This window comes from Lynx rufus, unplaced genomic scaffold, assembly GCF_022079265.1.
Source record: "Lynx rufus isolate CCGP_SWC_20201006 ecotype Redwood Valley unplaced genomic scaffold, mLynRuf1.p SCAF_3, whole genome shotgun sequence".
NCBI lineage: Eukaryota > Metazoa > Chordata > Mammalia > Carnivora > Felidae > Lynx > Lynx rufus.
In genome coordinates, this window is record NW_025814845.1 from 164,410,542 (window position 1) to 164,437,825 (window position 27,284).

The 27,284-nt window shown below is 38.7% G+C and overlaps 1 protein-coding gene across 1 annotated transcript in view; it reads left to right on the forward strand.

The window, feature by feature from the left end:
- Nucleotides 1–22,514, forward strand: part of PSD3 (pleckstrin and Sec7 domain containing 3) — a 553,196-nt gene extending 530,682 nt beyond the window's left edge. Inside the window, exon 18 of the mRNA XM_047092318.1 lies at nt 16,272–22,514. Coding sequence (XP_046948274.1) covers nt 16,272–16,487 — 216 coding nt within the window. The 3' untranslated portion in view covers nt 16,488–22,514. The remainder of the gene's footprint in view (nt 1–16,271) is intronic.
- Nucleotides 22,515–27,284: the final 4,770 nt, after the last annotated feature.

Here is a 27,284-nt window from a genome sequence, read left to right on the forward strand (position 1 = left end):
CTTGTCTTCCAGGTCTCTGATCCATTTTTCTGCATCTTCTAACATACTACTATTCATTCCCTCCAATGTGTTTTTCATTGCAGTTATTATATTCAGTCTGACTTGTTCCTTTTTAATATTTTCTGTTCTTTGTTGAAGTTCTTTCTAAATTCATCCACTCTTTTCCCAAGTCTGATGAGCATCTTTATGACCATTACTTTGAATTCTTTATCAGTTAGTTTGCTTTTCTTCATTTTATTTATTTCCTTTTCTGTTTCATCTTGTTCTTTCATTTGGAGCATATTCCTCTGTCTCTTTATTTTGTTATGTGTTTGTTTCTATGTATTAGGTAGATAAGCTATGTTCTTGGTCTTCAGGGTAGTGATCTTATATATAGAAGGATCCTGTGGGGCCCAACAATTCTCCCTAACCACCAGAACCATGTGTTCTAGGGGTGTCCCCTGTGTGGGATACATATACTCTCCTGTTGTGACTGGGCCACACTGCTTCAGGTGTGCTCATAGGTAGGGCTGGCCCCTTGCCAGGCTGGTTGCAACATAGGCCATGACTATTATAGATGCACTGGTGGGTAGGACTGGGTGAGAGGTCCAGATGCAACTGCTAGAGGCATGCTGGTAGATGGAGATAGCCCCTCATGTGGCTGGTTATGAGGCCTGGTGTGACTATTACAAGCATACTGGCAGATATGGTTAACACATGGTGTGGCTGGCTGCAAGGCCCAAGTGACTGTTGCAGGGGTGCTGATGGGCAAGGTGGTTTTCCTCCCTAGGCCAGTAGTTGTTTTGGAGACACATCAGTCCTGGCAGTGCTGCCTACTGGATGTTTCAGAGGTGGAGGGGAGGTGTTTGAATTGTACCTGCCAGGGCAGGAAGATTGGACAGGCTGGGGTGAGTAGGCTAGCAAAGTAGATGGAGAATGTCAGAACTGCCACCTGCCGATCAAGCCTACTAGGCTGAAGGAGGGCAAGTAAAATAGCACCTGCCTACACTTCCATTCCTGGAAAAAGTTCCCAGAGATCCCTGAAACTCCAGCATAGTCCCTAAAATTATTTAATAAATGTCCTTTGTGGATAGCACAAGTACTTTCAAACTGCTACTTCTGTGCTGGATCTCAGAGTGAGTAATATTGTGCATAGGCCTTGAAGAGTGGAATCTCAGTTTCTGGCTCTCCCAGAGTTAAGCCTCACTTGATCTTCAAAGCCGGATGTTATAGGGGCTCATCTTCCCAGTGTACACCTACAGGAGGAGGCACCCAATGTAGGGGTTGAATCCCTCAATCCTCAGGGAGGACCTCCATGCCTATGATTGTCTCCTCACTTTGGGGTCACTATGCTGGGGGTTTGATTCCTGACCACATCTCTGCCCTTTATGCCCTTCTCAGTGTGGCTTTTTCTTCATATCTTAAGCTGTGAAGAGTTGTTATGCTAGTTTTCAGATCTTTCTCAGAGTGAGTTGCACTATACGCAGTTGTACCCTTGGTGTGTTCTTCAGAGGAGGTGAGCTCAAGATCTTTCTACTCCTCCATATTCCTCTCTCCCCCGGCTTTAACTTCAAATTTAAATTTCACAATTGGTCTTAGAAAAAGAGGTAAGAATCATCTCTTCTCTGAAAGAAAGAAAGGAAATAAACCCCCCCAAAAATACCACATGGTTACATAGTAGGAAAAAAGTGATTGGTGATTGGTGATTTTTCTCACCAATAATAATAATAATAATAATAATAATAATAATAATAAAAGGAGATATCGATGAAGGTGAGACTTTTATTTTTTATTTTTTATTTTTAGTTAGTTAATATACAGTACAATATTGGATTCAGAAGTAGAATTCAGGATTTATCCCTTACATACAATACCCAGTGCTCTTCACAAGTGTCCTCCTTAATACCCATCATCCATCTAGTCCATCAACCACTCACCTCCCTGCATTCAACTCTCAGTTTGTTCTCTATATTTAAGAAACTCTGTGGTTTGTTTCCCCATCTTCTCTCTCCCTGTCTTCTCATATGTTCTGTTTCTTAAACTCCAAATATCAGTGAAATCATGTATTTGTCTTTCTCTCATTGACTTATTTTATATAGCATAATATAAAATAGCACCATCCACATCATTGAAAATGGCAAGATTTCACTCTTTTTGATGGCTGAGTAATATGCCATTGTTGTATATCACATCTTCTTTACTCATCCGTCGATAAACATGTGAGCTCTCTCCACAGTTTGGCTATTGTTTAATAATGCTGCTGTTGGGGGCACCTGGGTGGCTCAGTCAGTTAAGCATCCAACTCTTGGTTTTAGGTCAGGTCATGAGCTCATGGTTCGTGGGTTTGAGCCCCGCATTGGGCTCTGCACTCACCGTGCACAAACTGCTTGGGATTCTCTCTCTCTCCCTGTCTCCCTGCCCCTCCCATGCTCTCTCTCTCTCCCAAAATAAATAAACTTAAAATAATGCTGCTATAACATTGGGGTGCATTTACCCCCTTAAATTTGTATGTTTATATCCTCTGGGTAAATACCTAATAGTGCAATTGCTAGATCTCTAGGGCAGTTCTATTTTTAGTTTTTTGAGGAACTCTATACTGTTCTCCAGAGAGGCCTGCACCAGTTTGCATTACCCCAGCTGTGCAAGAGGGTTACCCTTTCTCCACTTCCTCACCAACACCTGTTGTTTCTTGTGTTGTGAATTTTAGCCATTCTGACAGGTATAAGGTTGTATCTCGTCATGGTTTTGATTTGTATCTCCTGATGATGAGTGATGTTGAGCATTTTTTCATGTGTCTGTTAACCATCTGGATGTCTTCTTTGGAAAAGTGTTTATTCATGTTTTTATTCTGCCCATTTCTTAACTGGGTTGTTTTTTGGGTGTTGAGTTTGATAAGTTCGTTATAGATTTTTGATACTAACCCTTTATCAGATATGTCATTTACAAATATATTCTCCCATTCCATAGGCTGCTTTTTAGTTTTGTTCATTGTTTCCTTCACTGTACATAAGTTTTTTATCTTGATGAAGTTCCAATAGTTAATGTTTCCTTTTGTTTCCCTTGCCTTTGGCAACATGTCTAGTAAGAAGTTGCTCTGGCTGAGGTCAAAGAGGTTGCTGCCTGTGTTCTTCTCTAAGATTTTGACTGTTTCCTTTCTCACACTTAGGTCTTTCATCAATTTTAATTTACTTTTGTGTGTGGTGTAAGAAAGTGATCCAGTCTCATTCTTCTGCATGTCGTCATCCAGTTTTCCCAACACCATTTGTCTAATAGACTTTCTTTATTCCATTGGATATTCTTTTCTGCTTTGTCAAAGATGAGTTGACCATACTTTCATGGTTTTCTATTACTTTCCATTGATCTATGTGTCTGTTTTTGTGCCAGTACAATACTGTCTTAATAATTAAAGCTTTGGGGCGCCTGGGTGGCGCAGTCGGTTAAGCGTCCGACTTCAGCCAGGTCACGATCTCGCGGTCCGTGAGTTCGAGCCCCGCGTCAGGCTCTGGGCTGATGGCTCGGAGCCTGGAGCCTGTTTCTGATTCTGTGTCTCCCTCTCTCTCTGCCCCTCCCCCGTTCATGCTGTGTCTCTCTCTGTCCCAAAAATAAATAAACGTTGAAAAAAAAAATACATTAATAAAAAAAAATAATAATAATAATTAAAGCTTTGTAATATAGCTTGAAATCAAGAATTGTGATGCCTCCAGTTTATCTTTTTCAGGATTGCTTTGGCTACTCTGGGTCTTTCAGGGTTCCATACAAATTTTAGGATTGTTTTATCTAGCTCTATGAAGACTGCTAGTAGTATTATTTATTGCATTAAATGTATACATTGCTTTGGGTAGAATAGACATACTAACAATGTTTGTTCTTCTAATCCATGAGCATAGACTGTTTTTGCATTTCTTTGTGTCCTCTTCAATATCTTTCACAAGTATTCTGTAGTTTTGAGAGTACAGATCCTTTACTTCTTTAGTTAGGTTTATTCCTTAGGTATCTTATTGTTTTTGGTGTAATTATAAATGGGATGGATTCCTTGATTTCTTTTTCTGCTGCTTTATTATTGCTGTATAGAAATGTAACAGACTTCTGGGGCACCTGGATGGCTCAGTCAGATAAATGTCTAACTCTTAATTTTGACTCAGGTCAATTTGACTCATGGTTCATAGGTTCAAGCCCTGTGTCAGGCTCCACGCTGACAATGCAGAGGTCCTGCTTGGGGTTCTCTCTACCTCTATCTCCTCCCCTCTCCTGCTTGTGTTCTCTCCCTCCCTCCCTTCCTCTCTTTCTCTCTCTCAAAATAAATATATAAACTTAAAAAAAAAGAAAAAAATGTAACTGATTTCTACATGTTGTGATTTTATATCCTGTAACTTTGCTGAATTCATGTATTCTAGCAGGTTTTTGGTGGAGTCTTTCAAGTTTTCTACATAGAGTATCATGTCATCTGCAAATACAAAGTGTTTGATCTTCCTTGCCAATTTGTATGCCCTTTATTTATTTTTGGTGTTTGATTGCTGAAGCTAAGACTTCTAATACTATGTTGAATAGTAATAATGCGAGTGGGCATCCTTGTCTTGTTCCTGACCATAGGAGAAAGGCTTTCAGTTTTTCGCCATTTAAAGATGATATTACTTTCTGTGTCTCCCTCTCTCTCTGCCCTCCCCCATTCATGCTCTGTCTCTCTCTGTCCCAAAAATAAATAAACGTTGAAAAAAAAATTTTTAAAGATGATATTACCTGTAGGTCTTTCATATGACCTTTATGATGTGGAGGTGTGTACCATCTACCCCTACTTTGCCGAGGGTATTTATCAAGAATGGATGCTGTGTTTTGTCAAATGCTTTAACTGGATCTTTTGAGAGTATCATAGGGTTATTATCCTTTCTTCTATTAATGTTGTCTATCATATTGATTGATTTGAGAGTATTGAACCAGCCCTGAAGCCCGTTAATAAATCCCATTTGTTCATGGTGAATAATTCTTTTAATGTACTGTTGAATTCAATTTGTTAGTATCTTGTTGAGAAATTTTGCATCCAGTTTCATCAGGGATATTGACCTGTACTTCTCCTTTTGAGTAGGGTCTTTGGTTTTAGAATTAGTGGTTTGGTAATGCTGGCTTCGCAGAGGGAGTTTGCAAGCTTTCCTTCCTTTGCTATTTTATGAATAATTTGAGAAGAATAGGTATTAACTCTTCTTTAAATGTCTGGTAGAATTTCCCTGGGAAGACATCTGGCCCAAGACTCTGATTTGTTTGGAGATTGTTGATAACTGATTTAATTTCTTTGCTGGTTATGGGTCTGTTCAAATTTTCTCTTTCTTCCTGTTTCAGTTTTGGTAGTGTGTAAATGTTTATGAATTTGTCCATTTCTTCTAGATCGCCCAGTTTGTTGGTATATAATTTTTCATAGTATTCTCTTATAATTGTTTGTATGCCTGTAGTGTTGGTTGTGGTCGCTCCTCTTTCATTCATGATTTTATCTATTTGGGCCATCTCTCTTTGATAAGTTTGGCTACAGGGTTATCAATTTTGTTATTCTTTCAAGGAACCAGGATTTACTTTCTTTGATTTGTTCTACTGTGGTTTTCTTTCTGTTTCTATATTATCTATTTCTGCTCTAATTTTTATTATCTCCCTTCTTCTGTTGGATTTAGGCTTTATTTGCTGCTCCTTTAGGGGTAAGGTTAGGTTGTGTCTTTGGGACCTTTCTTGCTTCTTGAGATAGGCCTGAATTGCAATGTACTTTACTCTTAGGACTGCCTTTGCTGCATCCTAAAGGTTTTGTTCTGTCCTGTTTTCATTTTCATTGGCTTCCATGTTTTTTTTTTCCTTTAATTTCTGGGTGAACCCTTTTCATTCTTCAATAGGATGTTCGTTAACCTCCACATATTTGAGGGCTTTCCAAGTTTTTTCTTGTGGTTGATCTCAAGTTTCATACTGTTGCGATGCAAAAATAGATATGGTATGATCTCAATCTTTTTGTTGAGGACTGAGTTGTGACCCAGCATGCAGTCTATTCTGGAGAATGTTCCATGTGTACTCAAGAAGAATGTGTGTTCTGCTGCTTTAGGATGAAACGTTCTGAATATATCTGTTAGATCTGTCTGATACAGTGTGTCTTTCAAACCCATTGTTTCCTTGTTGATTTTCTGCTTAGATGATCTGTCCATTACTGTTAGCTATTAAAGTCCCCTACTATTACAGTATTTTTATCAATGAGTTTCTTTATATTTGTTATTGATTTATATATTTGGATTGGGGGCATAAATATTTACAGTCATTAGATTCTCTTGATGGATAGACCCCTTAATTATGAATAATACCCACTTCCTCTCTCGTCACAGCCCTTGTTTCAAAATCTAGTTTGTCTGATGTAAGTATGACTACTCCAGCTTTCTGTTGACATCCATCAGCATGATAGGTGGTTCTCCATCCCCTCACTTTAAATCTGCATGTTTCTTTTGGCCCAAAATGAGTCTCTGATACTTTAGGAGAGGGTTGAAATTTATTTATTTATTTTGAGAGAGAATGCAAGTTGGAGAGGGACAGAGAGAAAGAGAGAGAGAGAGAGAGAGAGAGAGAGAGAATCCCAAGCAGGCTCCACTCCATCAGCGCAGAGCCCAACATGGGGCTTGAGCTTATAAACCATGAGATCACGATCTGTGTAGAAGTCAGACAATTAACCAACTGAGCCATCCAAATGCCCCAGATCTGTGTTTTTATCCATTCTGATACCCTGTATCTTTTGATTGGAGCATTTAGTTATTTACATTCATAGTGATTAATGAAAGATATGTATATAGTGCCTTTGTTTTACCTGTAGAGTTGGTGTTTCTGGTGATGTGGTCTCGTCCTTTGTGGCCTTTGTTGCTTTGTCTTCCTCTTTTCTTTTGGTGTTTGTTTGTTTATTTGTTTGTTTTGTTTTGTTTTCTCCACTCAAAAGTCCCCCTTAAAATTTCTTGCAGAGCTGGTTTAGTGATCAAGAACCCCTTTACTTTTTGGTTGTGAAACTCTATCTCTTCTACTCTGAATGACAGCCTTTCTGGATAAAGAATTCTTGGCTGCATATTTTTCCCATTCAGCACACTGAATATTTCCTCCCACTCCTTTCTGGCCTGCCAAGTTTCAGTGGACAGGTATGCTGCTAACCTTATGTGTCTATGCTTGTAGGTAAGGACTTTTGTCCCTAAATGCTTTCAGAATTCTCTCTTTATCTTTGTATTTTGCAAGTTTCACTATGATATGTGGTGGTGTTGACCTTTTTCTGCATCTCAGTTATAGCATTTTTTGAATTTCATCCTGACTAATTTTAGGTCTTTGATCTCTGCAGCAAGAATTTTTCTTTTTAGAAACAGATATATTGCTTATATCTGTTTTGAGCACATCCTTGACTGTGATTTCTTCTTTACCTTTCTTTTGGGGAGAATTACTCTGTGTTGTCATTTTGGTTAATTACCTATCTTTGCCATGTTTTAAAAGCTTGTTATGTTTCCTGCACCTGAGATTAATGCTATATTAAAGGGTCCATATACTGTCCAGGGCCTGGCACTTCAGAATGTTTCTGGTGTATGCTGTGTGCACTCTGCTGTTGTGTTTTGGCTGCTCTTTCCCAGTGGTCTGTCCTCTGCAGAGATCCTCCTTGCTTGCAGTGTGGAGTGTTCGGACCTTTACCTAGGTATGATTTGATTTGTTTGTTAACATGACACTGGAAAAAATAGTGGAAAAAAAGCCTGACCCTAAAATAAGAGAAAAGGAAAGAGAACAACACCAACACACACACACGCACACACACACACACACACACACACACAAAAAAAAAAAAAAAAAAAAAAACAGAGAATAAGAAAACTATAAGGCTGATCCAAAGAGAAAGGTGGGACAAAAGAAGAAAAAAGAAAAAAAGAACCCTCATCAAAAAAAGAGAGAGAGAAATGAAAGTAAATGAAAACAAACAAACAAGAAACTTTGAGCCTGATTCCAAAAGAATAAAAGAAGAAAGAAAAAAAAAGAATAAATCTGGTCCTAATTCCACCAGAACTGCAGATGTCCTTTTGAAGGACTCGATTTTTAGTATACAGGGTGCTACCTATGGTGGTCTTCTGGAGCAGAGGCTCACTGCATTGGCTCAGAGTCAGTCCTGTCCCAGTTATAAGCCGTTACCAGGCACAGGGGGGTTGGGTTTGGTGTAAGGGGGTCCAGACTACACTGGGGGCCACTATGCTGCTCTCTGAAGTCCCACCATATTCGTGTTGAGCAGAAAATGGTCCCTTGGACTCTCTCATCCTGAGGCAGGGGTTCTCACACCTCCCACTATTTAGGCAGCCCTCACAGACTGCAAGGGCAGTCAGCTTGCCCTCTGCCACAACTCTCCTGTGTTTTTTCTTTGACTCGTGGCTGGGATATAAAACCCAAAGTCTGGCACCAGGCAGATCAGCTCCCCTTCTCTGAAGTAGAGCCTCTCCACACTGTGTTTGATGTCCTTGTCCCAGAAAAACGGTCCCACACCTGCGCAGTGCACAGAATCTACAGCACTGCTAAAAGCAGCAAAAAGATTATATGCCCTCTGGGTGTGCCTCTGTCCCCTGCCAATGAAAGGCCTTGTGCTTATGCCCACAGGGTCTTTTGTCTTTGGAGAGGCAATATACCGTCTTCCAAAAGTACTCCAGGAAGGGGAATGTTGTCTCCCAGGGTGTCCATAGATTCCTACACCACACTAAGCACTCCAGGACCAGCTGCCTTCTCCTCAGGAGCATGCACCACAGATCTGCTCCAGAGGAAGTTGTGCACTTCCAAAACCTCTTGAGTTTGAGCTCCAGATGTTGTTTGCAAATAAACCTGGAACACTCAGTGCTTCTTGCACCCCAGTCTGTGGTCCAAAAAGGTTTTCCTCTCGTGCAAACCTGACACCACACTCTTTCAACCCTCTTTTTTTCTTTTCCTTTGTCTCTCCAGGGAAAGAGTTCCTTCCCCCTCTGCAACACCACCGTTTTTTCTCCCCCAGTTCACTTCTACATACCTCTCACCTGCCACGCTGTCGCCCTCAACTGTGGAGATCCTTCTTCCAGTCTGCAGATCCTTTTCCTGGGTGTTCCAAGTTATCTGACCTCAATACAACTGTGTTTAAGGAACAAGGAACTCCCAGGGTCCCCCTGCTTATCTGCCATCTTAACTCCTCCCTGAGACTGTTAAAGTTATGTTCATTCCCATTGCTCTTTAGGGCTTCATGCAGAGCTCTGTTTCTCTACTCAGAGACAATCTTTTTTGTTAGCCCCAATCTAGATAGATAGAGATTTACATATTTGAATGAATCTGTAATCTCAGAAGAATATGGCTGAAACCAATACTCACAAATAGTTCTAAGATAGATGTTTTCTAAAATATTTTGAAGACAATTTGGTTTGGTGTTAGAGAATGCTACAAAACAAAGCTGCATCACTGGGTTTAGTAGCTTCTGTCCCTGTAAATCCTTTTAACCTGAAACCAAGCACAGCCATTTGGAAGTTTATAAATACACATCACCTTCTTTTCCTTATTTCTCTTAACAACAACTGAACACTTATTTTCCAATCCTCTTTCATCCTTAGCTTTTGCTTTGTCTTTGTTTTTCACCAGTGCTATTCTTTTTATTTGTTGACTGACACATTGATGTAATTTATTTGGGACAATAGCTTTGCAGGTTGAGCTGTAGCATGAGTATTTGAAATGGTTTTTCCTTCATTTATTTTTCAGGTGAATTTTCCTAGTAGTATCAGTTCCTTCAAAGACTAGCAGAAAATTGATCCTGTCATCTTCTCTCCTTTTGTCCCCTTTCAGGTCATCTCAAAAATTTGTCTTTCATACTCCTTTTATTGCATAAATCCCTCAGCTTCATGAAACTGGGGCATCTGGGTGGCTCAGTTGTTTAAGCATTCGACTTTGGCTCAGGTCATGATCTCGCAGTCCATGGGTTCAAGCCCCATATCAGGCCCTGTGCTGACAGCTCAGAGCCTGGAGCCTGCTTCCGCCTCTGTGCACCCCCCCCCCGGCCCTCCCCCTGTTGTGCTCTATCTCAGTCTGTCTCTCAAAAATAAATAAATGCTAAAAAAAATTTTTTTAAGGTAAATACCCCAGCTTCATGAAATAATATGCCTTCTACTGGTTTTCTGAATCTATTTTCAAACTGCCTTTAGATCATTTTACTAAAGGTTGTTCATATTGGGAGTACTTTCCTGTACTTTAATCTTGCCACCAAGAAGTTAGGAAAAGATTAAAATAATAAATTTTTAGAATGAATAGGACATTAGAACTAGTATGCCCTTTATTTTTTTATTTCTTTATTTTTTTCTGATCCATGCTTCCTTTATTCCATGGCCAACCACCATGCTGTCTCCACACCACGGTACAAAGACTGGCAATCATTCACAATCCTGCTGTACAACAATCTGAGGCTTACAGTGCATTTAAGCCTTTTAAATTTGAAAAGAAAAATGAAAATAAAACCAAGGAACCCCCAAACCCAAACCCCCAACCAAGATGATCAGTGTAGCAATTTTTAAGTGTCTTCTGTTTCTGAGGCTTACTCGGTGCAGCTCCAGTGTCAAAACCCAAGTAACTCCTAAACTGAAAAGATTAGTTTAGTGAAGTTTTAATTACATAAATTCTTAAAAGCATAAACTTGTGATTCTTTTTTTTTTTTGTTTTGGAAATGTTATAACAAAATTTTAATAGCAAAGCATAGGAATAAAAACATTAACAAAATGTATTCAATCATTTACATTACAAACGAGGGGTCCGCAGTTTGTCTTGTAGCCTGACAAAAGAAAACTACCCATTAAGAATCTATGCACAATGCAATTGCAAATATGTACAAGTACTTTTAAAAAGCCCTACAAGGAGGTCTTCATAGAAGGAAAGTCAGCTAGGCTCTGTGTTAGACCAACCAGACAATGAAAGTATTAAAACTCTTCTCCCACAGCCTGGCCATTTACGAGCGCTGTCCCCGAGCCGTGGAGCCCCTCTGGGTGGAAGGGGCTGGACACAATGACATAGAACTTTACGCACAATACCTGGACAGACTAAGACAGTTCATATCTCATGAACTGCCTAATTCCTGAAGAAGGCGCCTTGATCATACCTCATTTACCGCGAACACGCGAGTCCTCTGTTTCGTACATGCTTGAACTGGTCAGCAGGAATGGCGTGACAGCCATAGGAGAAGTGCCCGCCTTTTGGTGTTCTAATCAAAGAGCTGATGAAATCCTAGCCTCCTGTATCTAGAGGTGGCTCTCCTCATTCACACAGCACGCTAAACTGAACATTGGTGGCAGCCAGCATCCCTGCATGGCAGGAAGCGGGGAATGGGAGCTGGGCACCGGACCTTCGGTTTTCCCATGCTGTGGGGGGGATGCTCACACCTGTTGCCCTGCTGTCCCCACCAGTCACGATTCACTTATGCAGGACTCAGCCCTCTCCCCACCAGTGTTCTCAGTATTTGACATGCATCTCTTTTTCGGCCACTGGATTCATGGGTTCGATCCATTTGTGAAGCTGTGATAGAATATAACACAAAGGAATTCCTTTGCTAAGCTTCGTTCACAGACTGATCTCTTCCCCCAAATAAATCAGTCCAAGGGTACTTTACTGGAATTATCATGAACAGGTTCATCCACTGGAACCATGTAAACATGACTGGAATATTCTTGATCAAAAGGAAACTGGGTTAAGTGTAAATTTATTACTAGTCAACAGAGTTTTAATATTTGATTGTATGCCCTTTGATCTAGTATGCCCTTTAGATGTCTGGTTAATCCCCCGATTTCACTGATGCACAGACTGATGTGTAATACTGATGACATTTTTATTACAAATGCCCTTACTAAGCCTTTTTGTAGCTTTCAGAGATAAGCTTAGTATTTTATTCGTATTTTATTCATTTACTTTGTTACTTTATTAAGATTAGAATGTGTATCAGTAATGCTTTTAGCTGCATTTGACAATGCCTTAATGGCTTAAACCCTAAGGATATTTATTATTCATACTTAACAAGATATTCAGAGGTGGTAGGGAATCATGGAGTTGGATCCAGCTCATTGTATCATCAAGAACCCAGGCTGTTTCTTTCCATTTTTCCTCAAGTTAGCTTGTGGTCCTTTTGTCTTCATGCCTGCTGCCCCAGTACACAAGGTACCATTATAGCAATCACATGCATGTCAAGGAAGAGATAAGAGAAAAGGGAGCTTGCACCTAAAGCCTGGCCTCTTTATGAGAAAGCCAGATCACTTTCCCAGAAGCTCCCCATTAGACTTCTCGTTACATCTCATTGGCAAGACTATCACATGATCCATCTTAGCTGCACATGGGGCTGGGAAAGCATTCATGTTTTTTAGTGGGAGTTACCTTTGTAGTGGGAGGAACATAGGAGTAGAGGAGGTTGAAAATGCCTTTAAATTGGTTACACCAACAGCCTCTGTCAGACTAGTCATCCTAAAAAAAAAAAAAAAAATATATATATATATATATATATATATATATATATATATATTCATATCCAGAGAGAAAATATATTCTTAAGACAATGGGTTCTGGATTCAGATTTCTTTTTTTTTTTTTTTTTAATTTTTTTTTTCAACGTTTTTATTTATTTTTGGGACAGAGAGAGAAAGAGCATGAACGGGGGAGGGGCAGAGAGAGAGGGAGACACAGAATCGGAAACAGGCTCCAGGCTCCGAGCCATCAGCCCAGAGCCCGACGCGGGGCTCGAACTCACGGACGGGGAGATCGTGACCTGGCTGAAGTCGGACGCTTAACCGACTGCACCACCCAGGCGCCCCAGATTTCTTTTTTTTTAATTAAATATAATTTATGGTCAAATTGGTTTCCATACAACACCCAGTACTCATCCCACCCAGTACTCATCCCTCCTCAGTGCCCATCACCCACTTTCCCCTCCCCCCATCAACCCTCAGTTTGTTCTCAGTATTTAGAGTCTCTTATGGTTTTCCTCCTCCCTCTCTGTAACTTTTTTCCCCCTTCCCCTCCCCCATGGTCTTCTGTTAAGTTTCTCAGGATCCACGTATGAGTGAAACATATGGTATCTGTCTTTCTCTGCCTGGCTTATTTCACTTAGCATAATACCCTCCAGTTTCATCCACGTTGCTGCAAATGGCCAGATTTCATTCTTTCTCATTGCCAAGTAGTATTCCATTGTACATATAAACCACATCTTCTTTATCCATTCGTCAGTTGATGGGCATTTAGGCTCTTTTCATAATTAGGCTATTGTTGAAAGCGCTGCTATAAATATTAGGGTACATGTGCCCCTATGCATCAGCACTCCTGTATCCCTTGGGTAAATTCCTAGCAGTGCTATTGCTGGGTAATAAGGTAGTTCTATTTTTAATTTTTTGAGGAATCTCCACACTGTTTTCCAGAGTGGCTGCACCAGTTTGCATTCCCACCAACAGTGCAAGAGGGTTCCCGCTTCTCTACATCCTCACCAGCATCTATAGTCTACTGATTTGGTCATTTTAGCCACTCTGACCAGCGTGAGGTGTTAATCTCAGTGTGGTTTTGATTTGTATTTCCCTGATGAAGAGTGACATTGAGCATCTTTTCATGTGTCTGTTGGCCATCTGGATGTCTTCTTTGGAGAAGTGTCTATTCATGTCTTCTGCCCTTTTCTTCACTGGATTATTTGTTTTTCAGGTGTGGAGTTTGGTGAGTTCTTTATAGATTTTGGATACTAGCCCTTTATCCGAGATGTCATTTGCAAATATCTTTTCCCATTCCATCGGTTGACTTTTAGTTTTGTTGATTGTTTCCTTTGTAGTGCAGAAGCCCTTTATCTTGATGAGGTCCCAATAGTTCATTTTTGCTTTTAATACCCTTGTCTTTGGAAATGTGTCAAGTAAGAAATTGCTGTGTCTGGGGCGCCTGGGTGGCGCAGTTGGTTGAGCGTCCAACTTCAGCCAGGTCACGATCTCGCGGTCCGTGAGTTCGAGCCCCGCGTCAGGCTCTGGGCTGATGGCTCGGAGCCTGGAGCCTGTTTCCGATTCTGTGTCTCCCCTTCTCTCTGCCCCTCCCCGTTCATGCTCTGTCTCTGTCCCAAAATAAAATAAAAAAAAAAAAAAAGAAATTGCTGTGTCTGAGGTCAAGGAGGTTTTTTCCTGCTTTCTCCTCTAGGGTTTTGAGGGTTTCCTGTCTCACATTCAAGTCCTTCATCCATTTTGAATTTATTTTTGTGTATGGTGTAAGAAAGTGGTCTAGTTTCATTCTTCTGCATGTTGCTGTCCAGTTCTCCCAGCACCATTTGTTAAAGAGACTGTCTTTTTTCCATTGGATATTCTCTCCTGCTTTGTCAAAGATTGTTGGCCAATCCTGGGTTCTCCATTCTATTCCATTGGTCTATGTGTTTTTGTGCCAATACCATACTCTCTTGATGATTACAGCTTTATAGTAGATGCTAAAGTCTGGGATTGTGATGCCTCCCACTTTGGTTTTCTTCTTCAATATTACTGTGGTTATTCGGGGTCTTTTGTGGTTTCATACAAATTTTAGGATAGTTTGTGCTAAATTTGAGGAGAATGCTGGTGCAATTTTGATTGGGATTGCATTGAATGTGTAGATTGCTTTGGGTAGTATTGACATTTTAACAATATTTATTCTTCCAGTCCATGAGCATGGAATGTTTTTCCATTTCTTCGTATCTTCATTTTCCTTCATAAGCTTCTATAGTTTTCACATGCAGGTCTTTTATATCTTTGGTTAGGTTTATTCCTAGGTATTTTATGGTTCTTGGTGCCGTTGTGAATGGGATCAGTTTCTTTATTTCTCTTTCTGTTGCTTCATTATTGGTGGATTGGAGTCAGATTTCTTGACGTCAAATCCCAGCTTTACTTCTTTGAAAACTCTGACTTTAGACTTCTCTCTGCCTCTATCTCCTTTATTGTAAAACAGGGATAATAATGTACCAATTTCATATTGTTATTGTATTAATGACCTGAAATTAGCATGTGAGCACTCCATATAAACTACATTATCACCATCAAGCAAAGCTTGGCATCCCCACATAGATACTGACCAAACCCAGAGCAAGCTTAATTACTAGAAGCTCTTTCCCACTCTTGAACAAAAACAGTTTAAAAGAGTGACCTCAAGTAGCTTCAACTTCATAATTATTAACTTAAAACTAAGATGTACATAATCTCAGTCTGATCAGGAAAACCCTTAAAAGACTGACAATCATAACAGAATTTGCCTGCATTTGTTGGGACAATTTATAACTGAAATGTCATCTTGTTTAGAAATAGAACACTTTAGGGGTGCCTGGGTGGCTCAGTCAATTAAGCGTCCAACTTCAGCTCAGGTCCTGATCTCACAGCTCATGAGTTTGAGCCCTACGTTGGGCCCTGAGCTGACAGCTGGGAGCCTGGAGCCTGCTTCAGATTCTATGTCTCCCTCTCTCTCTGCCCCTCCCCAACTCGTGCTCTGTCTCTCTCTCAAAAGTAAATAAACATTTTTTAAAAAATGTAAAAACAAAAGAACTAGAACACTTTGGGCTTTCTTATAAATCATTTGTGTGTCAAAGCAGTATGGTGAAAGTCTTATTTTGACTAGAATCCATCAAATCAAGAATCTGAGACCTGTCTGTAATTTGCATACATATTTGCATATATATATGTAGTACATAATATAGTATACAGTTCTATAGTTTATAGACCCAGATCAAACCAAAAAAGCACCAATTAGGGTTAGAGAAAAAAAAAATCTCTGCAATGTTCACTTCAGTTATTTCTAGACAAAGATATACAGAGTTAGGAGAATCTAGGAGCTGTTTAAATCATCATAGATACTCAAGAAATAGTTGATGAAAAAAATTTGTACAATTGAGAAAAACATCAGAAAGTAATTTGAAGTTCGTGAGAAACCATAGTGCTCTGAGAAATTCGTGATCCTAACATAAAAGCAATGGCAGGAAACCCAGAGCAGCTTCTACAGTGTTGTTGTCATGTAGGAAACCAGAGACTGGATTCACCATTGACAGATTCCTCAAGTTGAATCTTTGTAGAATTTCAGGGAGTAGGGAAGAGAGTAAACAACCATATCCGAGCTAGACTGAAGTGAAGGCCTAGGTCACGTGAGGGAAGTTCAAGTGACTATACCACTGAGCCATAGGAGCCATCCACTTCCCCAAAACCAGAGGTTATAGCCTCTCCAGTTTACACCATTCTTCTGCCTGTGTTCAGGAAGCATGATTCTGCTATGCATTTATGAATAGTGTACTGACTACTATTCTTCTCTGACTTTCCTTCCAGAAAACCCGTTATGAAATTTATGTCAGCATTCTAAAAGAAGGAGGCAAGGAGCTCCTGAGTAACAATGAAATTGAGGCTGCAGGACTCAAGAAGTCACATTCAAGTCCTTCACTGAACCCAGATTCATCTCCAGTCACAGCCAAGGTCAAGCGTAATGTGTCAGAGAGGAAAGATCACCGACCTGAAACACCAAGCATTAAGCAAAAAGTTACTTAGAATCAATCTGTGACCAGGAGGTACTGGTCATGGAGCAAAATAGAGTTTTTCAAGATCTTTCTGGTAAACCCGTGAATATATTTTTAAAAAGTTTGTGACTAAATGGTGCATTAGTAACCTTTTCTATTGTATAGTTTTGTTAGTTTCTGTACTGATTGTCTCTTTGCTCTTGATTACTTTGCTTTGATGATTTTTGCTACTTGATGACTAATGCACCTTTTTTTGTGAAGGGGAGGGGGATCATGATTTCAGAATGAATTATGTGTCACTTTTTCTTTGTTTATTTTTTCTTGTTTGCACTCTGCTCAGTTGTTTTATGTATTGTCAAATCAGCTATTACACTTTTCTAAGGTTAAAAAATGTAAATCATTGTGAAACATTTAACTGGACAAACTTGGTAGTTGAGTAAATTCTAGCCAGGGTTAATATAAGCCTTTATATGTGAAATGTTGCTCAGTCACAGAGGTGGAATTGAGCACTGGCAGAAATTCAATTAAGAATTACAATTCTGGGAAGCAAGATGGTCCACTGTGATGCAGGTATGCATATATCTTTGCACTTATTGTTGAGTTCTGACCCTGCTGGAAGCATAGAAAAGGGTGTTAACAAGATGGGAGGACTGGAGAACTAAAGAAGTGCATTAGCTTCCTTGAAGTGTTGATTTCATTTCAACCAAAGAAGGAAATAGGAAGTGGAATCTTTTTGCCATTGAAGGTTGTGGAAAAACAACACCAAGTTCATTTTGTTTCTTAAAGGGTGGTGGCAATAATCGACTCTTGGGGAGCTGCAGTAGTAGGCATGTGGCTGGTGTGCAGGAAGTTGTTACTTCACTTCAAGGTCTAGGCTAGGAATCCAGAATCATCTCTGTCTATCAGTACTCTGCCATTCAGGAATTACGTTCATATATATATACACACACACATATATATATATATATATATATATATATATATATATATGCATGGTGTTATCTCCTGGTTGTAAAAATATTGGGGTCTTCTTAAAAAAAATAATGTTGAAATGGAACCCCTTTTGTTTTTAACAAAACAAATTAAGAGGAAACAGTAGCTGCAGTTGTTCAACAATGTGATTCTTTAAAATAAATCTGAAAGTAATAATATCTAAATGAATTGTGGCTGGAAAACTGAGGAATCTACTGGTTGTATATGCAGAGTTAGTTTATTCTTATCTCATGATCTCTTTGATAGCCAGTTCATTCTGCTGCTACTGAACTTTCTCCTAAAAAAAGTACCTAATTTTAAGTCAGTATTTTCTATCTATTCAGAATAGTTACAGTCACGAATTTGTTCCAGTGCTGGTCCCTTTGAAATTTAGGGTGACAACATATTCTCGTGTAGTGGAAGAAAAAGTGAAAATTGAGCCCTGAGTTAGAACTTTCTGATTTTGAAACCTTGAATGTTTGTGATCCTTAAAACTATAATCTCCATGACTTCTGAACTAATGGAATCACTTTGAATACTCTTTTACCTCCCACACGATTTGCTCTAGTTCTACTCAGTTTATTAAAGGCACTATGACCAAAGAAACAGGGACTCTGCAGGAATAGCATGGTTCCAGTGAATTAGAGAAAATCTGCTATTAAACCATGGTGGTTTCTAGTAGTATATTGTTCTGATGTACCAGCACTTAATCATAAGATTAAGTAATTATAATCTTAATTATAAGATTAGTAATAACATTTACTTTACCTATATAAATGCCCATATTTGCTACTGCCCAAAAGAGAGAAACCCTTCTCTAAGGTTGTAGTTGCTTGCTTTGTGAGAAGTTTTTGCCATACCTTTGAAAAACTCACCCTAACCGTCTATCTTGTTTATGTAAAGACAATGACTAAATTTGTGTGTCAAAACCGAAAAACAAGGTAATTACGACATGGCCCCGTGCACCTGATTCATTTTTGTAGCTTCTGACCAAATCCAAGATTTGCACAAAGGAGGAATCATCTTTCTTCCTTGAATCTGAATAATTAGTGTGTTTGTTTTCTGTATAATATATTTATACCAAGCAAGAGAGAAATACCCAGCCATGTCATCTCTGAGCTTCAGTAACTAAAGAAAAATAAACATCCCTGATTGGCTTGAATGTGTTTGTCAACAGTGTGACTGTGTCTGTGTATATAGAATGTCTCTATGTATTTTACTTACAGTATATAATAGACATGAAATGGTACCATGCTACAGTATTTCTGACATTTAGAGTAGTTCTAACATGCTCAGTTAGAATCAGCACCATTACAGCATTATTCCTATTATACAACTCACTAATGTTAGCTACAGGAATTTCTGGATATGCTAATAGATAAATGGGTGAGAAGGACACTTTGAAGCTGTGTTTGCAGTTTCTCTTTTAAAAACAACTGCAGAAGGTTTTTCTTTGAGCCAGAATCCCAGATTGCCTTGGCATGATGTTGCCCATCTTCCCGGGATGGGTTGAGAATACCTCTGTCTGTTGTCAGTGCACCTAGCAGACCAAGAGTTTATCCAGTAATAGGAGGAAATGGCCCCTGATTCAACTAGATTCTAAGAGTCTTGCTCATAGCCAACCACATTTTCCTTTGTGATCATTTCTTTCCTATAGTATCAAGTCAGAAGAAATTGAAGACATTTCCTTTCACAGCTATTCCAAGCCTGCTGCCTCACCTCCTCCTTACCTTCTAAAGGTACTCCCCCTCTTCCCATCCCCACTCCTCACCCATACCTTAGCATCAGGAGCCTTGGGATTTCTCTCCATGTGATAAAGTATTATTCTCCTTCACATAAATACATGTAATATTATTTCTTATATAGAAAGTCTTGATAGCCATCAAAACATCTTGATGGTAGTCTTGTTGCAAATTGACCATAGAAGTGGTCCATGTATAAAATCTTTGAGTATTTTGGGGTTTGTTTCCCCACCTCACATGTTGACTTTCACAGGAGGTCTCAGAAATCCCTTGTTAGCAATCAAAACTTAATTACTAGCATGCAGAGTCCTCATCTTATTGCCATGCCATAGCCATTGTTTGAAGTGTGCTTTTTAGAAACATTTTGGTAACTCTTAGCAATGCCTAGTTAAACCAAGCAATACTTCCATGTATTTTAATTAATCTCAAGTAAAACCAACATGTTAGAGAGTCCTCTGGTAGAACTGTAGTTCCTATTGCTCTTCGGTAAAGAAGGTAGAAAGCAACTGTACAAGAACGTCTATACTTCTGTTATCCTAATTCAGAAGATGAGGATTTCTGTCCTCAGTCAGAAGTGATTGAGAGAATTCATTCTGGAAAAGCAAAATTGGCTGGCTTTCTAAGGCCAAGCTATAGGTGGTCTCTTGAGTTTGTATTTCACCCTGTGGCCAAACCACAGAACATCTGAGGCTGGAGAAGAATTTATATAACCATCAGTAAAGGAGGCCCTTTGCTGCCTAAACACAAAGTTGTAGAGTTTTCTGCTGGCCCTTGCCTGCTACTCCCTCTGATATAAAAAGCTTGAGAAGCTTTTCTTAAGTAAGGCGGGGCCTGATTTGGCTATGAGTTGTACCGTTTCTCTGCCTTTACTCCTAATCATAGACAATGGGAAGAAAATTGACCTTTAAGAAGTTTCTCTATTGTCTTACTAGCAAGACTTTCTTGGATATAGTTAGTTGTCATTGGAATTTTAATTCCTTTGGCATTTACCGTGTAGTCATCAATAAAGCCTTCTTTTTTTTTAGATTTTATTTCTGAGTAATATCTACACCCAATGTGGGGCTCGAACTCACGATCCCAAGATCAAGAGTAGCACACTCCACCGACTAAGCCAGCCAGTCGCCCCCTAGTTAAGCTTTTTTAAGCCAGATTTCACAGGGAGTTTCTTAGTCTTGGAGGTCCAAATTTCTTTACTTTAGCTCTTAGGGACCTGGTCAAGTTTACAGCACATTGGTAGCCACCTTCCTTAATTTCAGCAGCGAACAATATCTTTACTTTTCAAATGACATTTTTTTCCAGTTGTAAAATTAATACTGTTAAACAAAGAACCAAAGTGGTATCCTAAAAATTGTTAAAAGTAGAGTTTAGTTAATGATTAATAGCGTGACTTTGGGTTTAAATAGCATCTGCTTTTCTCAACATCGAAGTTACTCTGACAAGAAAAAAAGATCAGTCAGCTTTGTAGGCAGATGAGCTTCTGGGTCTACCTTGCCCCAAAGCTTTCTGGCTGTCTCTTCTCCTAGGCCAGGTCAGGCCGCTAGTCTGCTTCAGGTCAACAGATATCTCCATCAGCCTTTTGACATTTTATACTGTCAAGTCACTTGGAGGACTTTAAAGGTCAGTAGTTCACCACAAAATAATCCCAACAAGTGATAGGGAGGTGCTTTGTCATTGCTTTTCCTCTCAGATTCCTTTTCAATGTCTCACTTTTAAAGGGAAACTGAAGTCCAAAGCCATTGCCATTCTCCTTTTGTACCTATAGTATCCAAAAACAAGTGTGCAGCATTCTGCTTAGGACATAATGCCCCTTTGCATGCAAAGAGAATATCTTCACAGAGAGAATGTCAGTAAATACTTGAATCTGCATGATAGTTTGTTGGCTTGAATGTAACAGCAAGAAAATATTGCAAGTTAAGTAATTGTATATACAATTTCCTTAAATGTCCTTGGCTTGTTCTTTGTAATTTATGTGTGTATCTGTAGTATTGCAGGCTTTTGGAGAATATTCATATAGATAGTTTGTCAGACATCAAAAGAAATGCTTTCTGTCACCTGCCAATGTTGTATTGTGGGTATTTATAGTTGTATATATATATGTATATGTATCAACGTGTAGACTGTATATCAGTATATGGTGTATGTATATCAAATTTATTTTTAATAACCAGTATGATATGAAAAGCAAGTAAAAACCTCATAGGATTGATTATATAATGCAGTTATTGAAAGTATATATAGTGGTACTGTTTTATTAAACTTAAATGATATTTTGATTAGCTTTTTAATAAGACTTTATGTTAGAAAATTCCATCTTTGATCTTTGAACCACCAGGGCGAAAATGACCCTGAACTAACTTCGTGAAACTCTTTCAGTGTACTGTGTACAATACTAAGGAAGTAGCTCATTATAACTTGAGATCTACAGAAAGAAAAAAAATAGGCATCCTATACAGTCTTAACAACTTCGGTATTCTGAGTACTTAACCATAAAATCAAACTGACAATTTTGGGCTTATTACAAAATGTGGTGCTTTAAAGCACACGTTCTTTATTGTTGTAATTAGTCCAGACAAATAGAGCTTTCAGAAGAATTAAATAAGTGCCCACAGTATCATTTTTGTGCCTGTGTCTATTTTACAGTAGATGGAACCACCCTTCTTGCACCACCTCCTTACCCTCTTTACTTTAAAGAATATTAGATTGCTAAAGTATATCAGGGCTTCCCAAGATCAGGTACTATATTCTAGGTTTGCAGTAGTACAAATTAGCATCTAGTGTCACAAGTGAAAGAATTTTAGGGCAGGCTATGGACTAGGTTAAATCTTTATTTAATATTTTTATACTTAGGTCTCTTCCTGCCTCTCCCCAAAGAGCCACTGGCCTTAGTTATTTGAGCTTACTGCTTATCTCACAGTGTGTAAATAGATAATAGATTAAATGTGTATTATTCAGCATGTTTGGTATATTTAAAGCAGCAACTGAGTGTGTTTGAGTGAGTGGTTGAGTACAGTATATTTTTAAACATACTGTCTCCTATTCTTTGTATCTGATTCAGAGAATTGGAGTTATGGAATGAAAGACTAATCTTTAGCTCTAGGCTGCTGTTGGTAGTTACATTGGAGTTTTTTTAATTAACTCTACAGTCTCAAACTTTTTGCAAATATATCATATTTCCTAATTTGTTCTTGACGTGAAGTGAATTCACTCTGACTGATCAGCAGGGTCTTTGTTCTGCAAGAGTGTATTTCTTTCTAAAAATTATAGTGAATTGCAAAAACATTCATTTGATTCAGAAAGCATATACTAAAGGAGTAGCAAAAATAAAGTTTCATTTTGGGCCTTAATCATTTGAACTGTTTGGACTTTTAATATAAAGCCATGTAGGTTATAAAGCCAAGTAACCATTTGGCGTGGACAGTAATATACACTGTATCAGAGTATATATGCACATTGATTTTTTAATGTCATTAGGATACTTTTTTAGTTATAGGAACAAGACTAATTAGACCAAATTGAAGTCAGGGGGCTTTGGGGAGGAGTGTGTGAGCTGGTTGACTTCCATTTAGGATAGACATATATGTGGTCAGTCCTCCGCTCCTGAGAGATTCAGAACCAGTTTACTGTCCCCTTAGGTGTGTAAGGGGAAAGTTTCACATATCTGAGCCTCTCACATGTGTACATACGCTTGCACACATGTACACATAGTGAATGTTTTAAGTTATACAAACTTAAGACACAAAGGGCCAGAGTGTAGAAGAGGTGATGAATTAAGGGGGTGGAAACTGCATCACAGGAATGTTTTCTAAGGGCTAGGGAGGAGTTGAGCTCTAGTGTCTGACTTTGACAAGTATTACATTTTTAACAAATATGTGAGGGGATATATATCACATCCACCAAATTGAAGGCTTTCTTATAATTCACAAGTAGCAGCTCTCCAACATCCCGCAGTAGCATGGGGACATTCCAGAAGGCTGAATTTTCTGGGGTGGCATTGCTGCGTGCTCTGGAGATCATTACTTTGAGAAAGGAGCACAAATGGAGAAGGAACAAAACACTGTAGGAACATTGGTGTGAATTGTCCACATTCCCCTTCAAGCTGTACTGGTAAGAAAGTTCAGATTAAAGTATGCTGAACAGTTAAGCACTTTTCCATCAGCAGTGACAGTGAAGATAGAGATGAGAAGGAACCCAGCTAAAATATATTTCCCATTGCAGGGTAAGAGCTAAATTCTCACTAATAGTGTTATTAAAAGCACTTTAACTTCAATTCCTGAAAATGGTGGTCAATGGAGAGAAATTTGGGGTTTCAGTTACCATTTCCCTGTGAGCTTGCATAGATAAGTCTTTAGACACTCTCAGGAGAGTCCTAACAAGAAAGCTCAGCTAAGGACAGTACTGTAGGTCTGAGGCTCCTTGCTCTGACCCCTGAATACTGGGGCCCTGCAGAGGGTGATAATGTATTCTCTCTGCAAAGAGGAGATTCTCTTCTGGCCTTCTACTCCACTTGGGCTTCTACTGAGCAGCAAATACATCCTGGATTTCAGTGCTATTCCCCAGCTTTAGGAATCCAGCTCTTCTAATGGGTTGACCCTGCTGAGGAAAGATATCAACTCTGAGAATGACTGAGTCACTGGGGATGACATATGACAAAGGTATTTTAAAAATTCTGTGACTGAAGCCAAGACCATATATTTTGCCTTTGCAAGAAACAGGTTGGCACATTGAGCTCTACCAAGGGATGGATGATATCTTTGCCTTTGCACCCAGATTTCTGAAAATGGGTAATGTTTCAGTTCTGTGGGAAGGGTCAAAGGACACTAAGCTTATTGCTTAGCATTTCTGCTCAGTCAGATGAGAGCTGTTGGGTAAAGGCCTAAATGCCTCCCTGCATTCTCTTCTACCTCAAGTTTTAGGAGCCCATTTCTAGAACAAAAATTTACACAAGTGGAGAACCAATACTGTCAGCCTTGATTACTGTAGGACAGGCAGAAGGGTGGTAGTTTATATCCTTTAATATAAAACAAGGTTTTGACTTTTCCAACTAGTAACTGGGTTATATTTACTGTGACTCAAACTATTTGGCAATGTGCAACATTCCTTTGCCTTCAAAGTTTTCTCCACCAATCATTGCAGTTTCATTGCAGCCCTGGTGCCATATCTCCCTGCAAATTGTGAAAGTAATTAGTGACAAAATAGCAGCCTACTCCTTTTCAGTAGTCCAACTGTCAGCATTAGCAGACTTAAGTAAGCTAGTGAGACTGAATTATGTACTGGAAACCTGTTCCTCCTTATCACCCACCAGACTGAAGAAATGCCATCTCCTATAAAATTATGGCATTTATGGTGGTCATCTTTGTAATGGAACAGTAATTTATGTGGGTATTGCTAAGGTGTTTAGAGAATATTTTGAAAATTAAGTTTACATTTTACAATTGCTTTATTTTTTATTAAAATAGTTGTATATAAATATTACCTTGTTTGTTGTTGAAGTAACCTAAACCATGTAAACAGACAAGCGAGTCACCTGATATGTATAGACGCTGTGATATATAGAGTACTTTTCCCTATTGTGTAATGTTCATGAATATAACTGTTCCTGTGTTTTTATAAGTTGGGGATAATTTGTTGTTTTACAACAACAAAATCTGTTGGATTTAAGTGGCTTTTATGTAATAGAAATCATGTGAAATAGTGAAGGATTTAAAATATGTATATGATAAATGTAAATGTACAAACTTTAGAAAGAAATAAATCTAACAAATTTCAATCATTTAGGGGGATAATTTTATTTGCTTATTTAAGCAACTGTATAATACCTTTAAAAATCAAAACAACACACCAAACCTCCTCTTGCATTAAAAAGACAACAAACCCACAGTGAGAGATTTCACCAGGGTACTTGATTAAGGGGTAAGAAAGTCAAAACTATTAACTCTGACTCACCTTCATTGACGTCTGTGAAAACACGTGTTTGCACAAAGATGTTGATGAGATTTAGGAGGCCTACTGTCTTCATCAGGGGGCTTTAAGCAGGGAAAGAACAAAACTTTTTATAGCAATTTCAAGAACTCATTTGCATCCCCATATTCTAACACTTTTTATCAAAGTAGAGGGACTGAAGGTAATTATTGCTCTAAAATGCAAATGCTGATCATGCTTTATGGTGCCTAGTGTATATATCTTTGTTATCATAACCAAACTTAATGTTAAAAATGATATCTGTTGAATTGGAAAATGAAAAAATAAAATTCCACCCTAATCACCTAACTTCTGAATATTTGAGAGGATGTTTTATGTTTGGCAATTTGGGCTTTCTGAAGCAAGATAGCTGATAACGAATGAAACTGCTGCCTGGCAGAGATGAAAACTGATGTTATGTATAAATCTCTAAATAGCTTGGAGTAGGGAGGAAGGGGGAGATGGGTGGCTTCCACTAAAATCCCCTGTGTGACTCTCAAACATGAATCCTCTTACGTAAATATTGAATCATATTGTACATCTGAAACTAATATAATGTTATAGTGTCAATTATATCACAGTTTGAAAAAGAAACAAATATGAATCCTCACTGCCCAGTTTTCTGTCCTCTAAGTCTAGGAGTTTTGTCTATTTTGGGACTGTTTGTTGCACAAATTAATATTAAAAGATGAAACCTCAAGACAAGAAGCTAAAACCCAGGAGAAATAAAGATAAAATGAAAAAACTATCAACCATAAATAATGTCTCACCTCTACATTAATTCTATTCCATGATAGTGTGAAATTTACCAATGAGACTCCTGAATCACCCAATTTTTATTGAGAAATTGTAAGCCATAGAAAATACCGAAGACTGGCATATGTCTTTCTAATATTAGAGAAGAGTGTAAGTTCTGGATGCTGTAGACTAGTGAGCTTGATATTAATTCTGGGCATAATTACAAAGTGAATGATAAGGATGCAACATTACTGCAAGTCAGCATGGCTTCTCAAGAACAAACCATTTCAGACTATGTGTATTTCCTATTTTGTAAGATTAAGTAGATCAGAAAATACTAGATAAAAGATCTGAGCCACAACAAAGAATTTAATGTGGTCTTAAATATGTCTGGGCTAAGTGGTGAAATATCAGTGTTGGTGGGTGTGTAACCACTTGAATGGTGCTAATTAAAGAATACTTATCAACCTGGAAGAGCATGTCTAGTGTCCTGCTGCAAAGCTCACCTTTTGGCTCCATCTGTCCAACATTTCAATTACTAACTTTACTAAAACTATAAAAATGTGTTTATTAAAAATGTGCATGTCATAAAGCTGGAAGAGAATGATTTTACTAGAGACAGAATCAGGATTCAAAAAAATCTCAACAGGCCAAGAAAGGGACAAATTAACAATGTGAAATATTAAAGTGTAAGAGCATAAGATTTTACACTTTGGTTATTAAAAGAAAAACTTTACAAGGTCAAGCTAGGATCTGGTATATCACAAGCAAATAGAAAAGAAAGCCTCCAGATTTAACCCACAGCAAACTCAATTACAGGGAATAGAGTGATGTAGCCACCAAAAATATTGGTGCCATCCCAGGAAGGTGAAGCACACTGCTCTACACTAATGAGACTACAGCCAGAGAAACTGCCTTGAGACTTGAGATGTAAACAAACCAGAGGGTATGCAAAATTAACAATCAAGATGGCAAAAAACAAAAAAACAAAACAAAAAAAAAAAACTACGAACAATGTAATGAGAGAAATGTAGGAAACACATGAACTGGGGATGGTTAACCATGACAGAACTGAGGAATATTGGTTTTAAAAGTTTAAATGAGTCCTATGTGGAAGGGGGATAAGGGCTGTGCTTTAGCAATTGAAGGGGTTTAATTAGGAGTGGTTATTGGAACCTACGAGAACTTACTAGAAGGGAGAGCTTTCCACTAAAAGCTGGCCACAACACACAAATCCCTTGCCAATAGAGTAGTTCAGATGTGGTGTGGCACCCATGTGGGAAGTTAAAATGTTGAGAAATAAGAAACCTCAGATGGGTAGTTGGATTGTAACAACTGAGCACTTAGGTGCTTGGTGCTATGCTGGCTACTTAACATGGATCCTCTCATTTAATCTTTATGAAATTCTATGATATAGC